This window comes from Meleagris gallopavo, chromosome 8 (assembly GCF_000146605.3).
Source record: "Meleagris gallopavo isolate NT-WF06-2002-E0010 breed Aviagen turkey brand Nicholas breeding stock chromosome 8, Turkey_5.1, whole genome shotgun sequence".
Classification (NCBI taxonomy): domain Eukaryota; kingdom Metazoa; phylum Chordata; class Aves; order Galliformes; family Phasianidae; genus Meleagris; species Meleagris gallopavo.
The window spans coordinates 20,769,075-20,775,748 of NC_015018.2; the positions used below are offsets into that span (position 1 = coordinate 20,769,075).

The 6,674-nt window shown below is 38.7% G+C and overlaps 1 protein-coding gene across 4 annotated transcripts in view; it reads left to right on the forward strand.

The window, feature by feature from the left end:
- The window catches only part of LOC100541206 (heparan sulfate glucosamine 3-O-sulfotransferase 1-like), a 54,470-nt gene that overhangs the window by 5,184 nt on the left and 42,612 nt on the right, over window positions 1–6,674 (forward strand). For 2 of the 4 annotated variants that reach the window (XM_031554454.1, XM_019617698.2), the window contains 2 exons: window positions 873–1,002; window positions 5,722–5,948. In XM_031554454.1, coding sequence (XP_031410314.1) covers window positions 5,933–5,948 — 16 coding nt within the window. In that variant the 5' untranslated portion in view covers window positions 873–1,002; window positions 5,722–5,932. Of the gene's footprint in view, window positions 1–872; window positions 1,003–4,569; window positions 4,651–4,673; window positions 5,628–5,721; window positions 5,949–6,674 lie in introns of those variants that run through there. The other 2 variants (XM_019617697.1, XM_031554455.1) reach the window with 2 other exon arrangements.

Below are 6,674 nucleotides of genomic sequence, written 5' to 3' on the forward strand. Positions count from 1 at the left end.
AAGAAAGAAAGAAAGGAAGAAAGAAAGAAAAAAATATCCTAATTAAGTTTCCTAAATAAAAGTTAAATCCCAACTGCTTCACCTCAGGCTGGGATCTTGTTAGATCTCACAGGCTAAGCAGGTCAAACTTAGTGAGTAATTAGGTAGGAGACCTCTGAAGTAAAGCCAGGTGCTGTATGTGGTGACACTGAAGATTCTGTAGCTGCCGCTATTCTTTTCAGTAAGTGCTAAATCACTGCTTATATTGTTCCTTCTTCATTCAGTCCATAACTGACTGGCTATTAAAGATGACAAGTCTGTATGTAGCTTGTTACTGAAAATCTTTATACTGCTTATTGCCAGAAGGTAGGAGGACAAAGGACCACATTGTACAAACTCTCCTTTTATAGTCTTTAGCCATCTGTTAGTGGCCAAGATAGGAAATTAGATGAAATATCCTATACACTGGAGATAGAGTACTGGACCTTTGATCAGATCCCGTATGGTATTCATGTGTTTTCTTCATAGCCTGAACTGTTTTGTACTTTGAACACTTAAGAAATCTTCATGATGGTTCTTTCTGCTCTTCAATAAAATACGTATGTGTATGTTTATTCTAGACATCTACACTTAGCATATTTACAGTTATCACGAGATATCCTGGTGTTGCCTTTATACAATATGATACATAGTTATGTAGCAAAATTAAAATTAAAATTCATTGAATACCTGGGCATCAACCTTAAAGAGCTCGGGAGTCCTTACTGATACCAAGAGATTTAGAAAGCTCAGAGGTGTCCATTTTAAATATTTATGTTTTGTTCTTTTACAATGCATATGTTTCATTCATGAATGTATTGCATCTTCCATGTAAGTCATTTCATTAATTCCAGGTATGGGAAAAAGAAACACTGATTAATAATGAAGTCACCAATCCTGTGTTCACTGAGAAAATAATTTGTACTCTCCAATTCATCCTCCAGCTTTGCTTTGGAAGGGATAATCTAAGAAAAGAGCTTGCAGGTTGGTATATATTAGGACTGTACTCATACTTTAGTGAGTTGAACAGTGGGACAGAGTGGGCTTGAACCTTTGCAAGGCTATTTCCTTGAGTTCATTCTGTTTGTTTTAAAGAAAATATCAAATCCTATTTCCCGGACCAAATCTACTGAATATTTCTACACTGTCTGCTCCAAGCCACTGTCAGCCCACTACCCCACAGATTTTGTCCTTCTCTAAGCTTTTTTCAAGATTCCAGGGGGAAATTAAAAAGATTCCTGTCTATATTCTCTCTCTTTTTTTCCCCTAGACTTCCTGGGGTGGGAGGTGGGGGTGGAGGGGAGGTAGGTATATTACAGAGGTTACAGGCACCTAAATCTTCACAAAAATAGATGGGAATTAAAGACTTATTCCACTGTATAGAAATGTCCTTTTGATAAGGCAAGTCTTGGGAGGTATTTGAGCGATAGCTAGATATATCAGTTTCAGCTTCCAAAACATAAATAATTCTTATGAACACCTTAAAGGAGGTGTTCCTTTGTAAGTGGGATGTGGGAATTCCATAGATCAATTAATAACTGTATGGATATGTAAACAGGAGATTTATCATTTTAATAACAGTATGCATATTCATATCTGAAATATATCGCTGTGTCACACAGCTTTATTGTAGCCAAAGGCTGGTCAAGATTTCAAGGGGTTGTAGAATAGTCCTGCTAGAAGGACGACCTATTAATAGAGATTGATCTTTCTTCAGCAGCATAAAAAGTCCAGTTTCTTTGAGTAAAGCAGTAATTATACGTATTGAGAAAGCTTTGTCTTTCAGAAATCCAAACCATGTCATTCTGCACCAGCAGTACAAAACATATCTAGGTTTCTCTCTTAGGTACTTATTCTTTGGCTTTAATTTGATGTTAGCTTTTTTTATATATTAGCTGTGTCTGCATGTTTATGTCCTACATATATAGCCTTAATTTGTTTCGCTTGTATTTATTTCCTGCTTAAAACAGCAAAACCATTCCATCCACTTCTGAGCTGGATTTTTCAAGCTTTTGTTTTGCACAGAGACATGTAATTGTGTTTGGGGTTTAGAGACTACAGTCATTCCAGCCACTTGTTTCTGCAAAGGAGCATAATGACTTCTTACATCTATCTTAAATGAAGAGGGACAGCTATACCCTAGAGCTGCAGTGAGGTTTATCTGACCTATAATTTTACAGCATTATAAACCACACTTCAGCTGAAATTTCAGGGCCAGCAAAACAGTAAAGATCTTGGTTCAGCACTGTGATATAGTTGGTTTTCTTTCTGGTGATGTCACATCTGTTGCTCTAGACGTAGGAAATGCATCGAGATTTTTGAAAGGCTTCTGCTCTTTACTCTTTGGCTAATTGAGCAGCTTCAGGAGGATGTTCAGAGTTTGTATACTATATGCACCAGCCTTGTATGCAGCCTGATTAAGCTGCATACTCAGGCTGCATACAGATAGTTATGGAATATGGGTGAGAAAATTACGAATGCAATTTCAGTTAAAATCTGCTGAGTCAGTAGAATGCCCAGCTCAGCTGGACTAGGAATTTGGAATGATGTCTATGGATCATCTTGGCACTGTAGACTGCCCAGAGAAGTTATGGATGCCCCTTCCCTGGAGGCACTCAATGCCAGGTGGGGCCCTGGACCCTAATCCGGTGGGTTGCAACTAGCCCATGGCAGGGGAGTTGGAACTCGATGGGCTTTGAGGTTCCTATCAACCTATGCCATTCTATGATCTTAAACTTTGCTGTGACTATTCATTAACCTTTCCTATTTTCCATGTTTTCTTTCATTTGCTTACTGCATCTGGTGATACAAACTAGAGTTGTGCAATGGCCATGAGTGAGAATGTTTAATACCAAGGGCAATTTTAAAAAACAAAAACAGAGTATATAGTAAAGTGTTTCTGCTTCAAAAATTAACTACGTTCATCTGGAATGCCCTCGGTAATCCTTCTGCAATAATAGAATTACCTTATTTTCTTTAAAGATCCTTTGGTCATCTCTGAAAACTACTGAAATAGTCTCAGTAACTTATGCCTTATCACTTTGCTACTAATATGGATTACTAACAGTCTATGAGGAAAAAGTCTTTTCATGTTAATTAAGAGGTCAGGAATTACGATTCTTAATTAAAAAATAAACATCAACTCTTTCTAAGATTGGTATTGCATATGCTAGGCCCTGAGGCCTTCATAAGATAAATTCCATGCAAGTTTTATGCAAATTGAAATCCACGTTTGTCTAGGTAATTTCACTTTGTTATAAAGCTGCTACAAAAATGTCTTTGGAGAACAAGGAAGCACTGAGTCAAATTAACTCTTAATGAACTCTAGTGAGTTGAGTACAGAAAGACAGATTTGCCCCATTATTTGTCAGATGTTTAATTCACTTTAAAATTAATTGAAAATCAAGACAAAAGACACCCTTTATGACTTGAGTATTAGGCAGTGCTTCAGACTGAAACAAATAATCATGGTTCAACCGAAACCACTGTGTAGTGGACAGAATCAGTCATAAATCAGACCAATTCATGAACCTTAGTGGATGAATAATGGTGACCAGACTTTGAATGTTCAGTCTGAAATCAAGCAAATGTCATATGGCCTTCAGGCCAGGAATACGTCACATAACTGTACTACCATCATCTGCTTTAATTTCATCAAATCAAGTATTAGTCCTATCATAAAATAATCTTCCTTCAAGTAATTATTTTCCAGAAGAAATCTAGAAAACTTCGGATTTTATTATTTTTATATAAACCACTTTTATTAGGAACTTTGTGTGAAATACACTGAATCCCCAGAGAAATTAAATCCTCGGTGAATGAAATCCTACCATGTTGAAGGAAATAGCAGAATTTCTTTGATTTTTATGTGATCAAGATTTAATCTAAAGTCTTTTGCAGAGATGTGCCAAGAACAAATGTCTAGATGTGACAGCACTGAAACTCAAAGTGATCCACAATATTAACACCGAAATAACTTGAAATATTTCCAATGATTCTTTGTCCAGATAAATTCCTGTGCTGCAGGAACTATGCATTCATATGTGATAAATCTGTCCCTCTTATAATATCAGCAAGCATCAGGAAGGATGTTAAGCATCTCTTAGAATCATAGAGTTATATTTAAATAAATAATAACAATAGAATGTTTCCAGGCTTTGAAATTTTGAATAGTTTTATAGGTACCTAGCTCCACAGAATATCACTGCATTGACTCATTAGTGAAATTGTCCATGCAATTGAGTTCTGTGATAAGGAATCTGGAGAATTTCCAAAAAATGCTTAGAGTAGGTGAAAAGTGGTGAAAATAGGTCCTTTCTCTTCCCAAATTAGCCATGTTGATTTTATTCTGAATCATGGTCTTAAGCCATTTGTAAACAGATCTTACACAGCAGATACATGGATTTTCACTTGGATAATGTAGAAGGAATGCTAAGTCACAGCTTGAAGCAGTGGTTGAACACCTGGTGGGAAGGCAGGACCAATGCATGGAAGCTCAGGTGCATGCAATGTACCTGAGTGACCAGAAGGAGTGGAGTCAGGATCCACCCCTTCCCAGACTTCATTTAAGGGTTGGCAGTGGAGGTGAAAGTATCTTGGCGGAGATCCCTGTGTATCTGAGGCCTTCTGAAGGTAAGCAGCTTCTTTCCTTTGTTTCTCTGTGAATGGCTGCTTCATTTGGGTGCATTCTCTCTTCCTGCAGCCTAGGATTTTGCAACCCTGCTATCATTGCTGTACTTTCCATCACATTACAGCGTTACAGATAGCCATACAGGTTCTTCAGCTCTACCCTTTAGTTATGCTGCACTTTTATTCCTCTTATACAAACACATTAATAACCCATCTGCTACCTCACAGAATTGCAGGGGTTGGAAGGGACCTCAAGAGATCATTGAGACAAACTCCCTGCTAAAAAATGTTTCCGTGCAATAGGTCACACTTGTAGGTGTCCAGGTGGGTTTTGCGTATACTCACAGGAAGCTACTCCACAACCTCTATTGGAGGCCTCTTCTAGTGCTCCATCATCCTTATCATAAAGAAGTTCTTCTTCATGTTCATCTGGAATTTCCTATGTTCAAGTTCTAGGCCATTTCTTCTTATCTTATAAAATTAAATACCTCATTAAATACCTGTGCTTTTTCCAGTTTAATGCTAGATGGCTGGAAGCAGGCATCTTTATACAGGCAACTACTTAAATGGAAGAGATTAAGACTAGTATCAAAATTTGCATGATTTTTCTTACTAAGAAAATGCTGTGTCAAGTAACAGGGTAACTTAGTGTGTTTGATTTTTAAAAGTTCAAAATTCAGTATCGACTTTACCTATGTTCATAACTTACAGTATGTATGGCTTATAATATATGGGAGCCCTCTGAATTAATGCTGTGAGAATTCAGAAATGTGAGGAAAATAAGAAACGTTTGAGAAAGAAGGCAATTTTTTCTCTCTACAGGATACAAACAAATATTATAAAGAAAAAGAAAATCAGCTGTAATTCTCAAGTGTTATTGTACCAAATGTGTAGTGTAACTGTAATCATTCAAGTATGAAACACAGAGATTTTAGTCCCGCTATAAGTGCAAATCACAATGCAACCTCAGCTGTGGAGTTGTAAGTAATTACTCTTGTTACTTGTATACAAAATCTACAGCATAATGGGAAAAGAAGAATGACAAAAACATCTCATTTTCCTTTCCTCACACAGCTTGAATGATTATCTAATGAAGGATTTGTGACAATTTGGGGGACCTCTCTACATGCTGCTTCTGAATTCTGTTTGATGCTCAGGAATCTCTATACATAGCTGTGTCAGGCTGAAAATACTTGCTTCCACAAGAGGTGACAAGAGAAATTTTTGCTCCTGGCACATGATCAATAAAGAATCGGTGATCTACTCAAATGGAGTCCTTTGAATTATGCAGATGCTAACAGGTAGGCAAACTTAGTTTGTGGATGAGGTAAGGAAGTAATAAATAGGTGATGAACCATCTGTTCTACACTAACTTAATTGCCTGACTATGGAGCTGTCTAGGAAGACATGAGGCTGGAAGAGGAAGTGTCTCTTGCTTGGTGTTGTACGTTATGTATAACTAGTAGTATTACAGGGGCATCTGACCATGTGAGACTTTGATGTGTTTGTGGATGGAAAAACAGAGGAATATCATTATGTTTCTTGTAGATCTTTGCATAACAGCTATCCCAAAAACCTTAAATCAAAGCTGTTGCTTATTTATTCCTGCTGTGAACGAACTCCAGGTCCAGTGTGCCCCAAGTTTAAACAAATCTATGTGAGGGAACTCGGAAAGCCCCGTGCTCAGCCAGACTGGTGCTGGGCAACCAGGAGAGGAGTCAGCGGTGCTGCAGGGATGGAACAGGAGGGGGTTGCGTACGAAGGGCTGTATCTAGCATCTGGCCGGCCTCTTGTTTGCCCTGCGCCGGGGAGTTTGGGCTACTTGTAGCCCAATCCTGATGAAGTGACGGCGGCCGCACGGAGGTTAAGTGGCCTTTCTGCCCTCAGTGTTCTTGCGTTGCCCGTCTAGCCTTGGCAGTGGGCAGCTCGGGGATGTCGCGGCCGCACTCCACGCCGGGGCGTCTGCCTGGCTGCGGACACACTGAGCCCGTCACTGCTGCTGTACCCCCGCGAGGTGAGGGATCTCG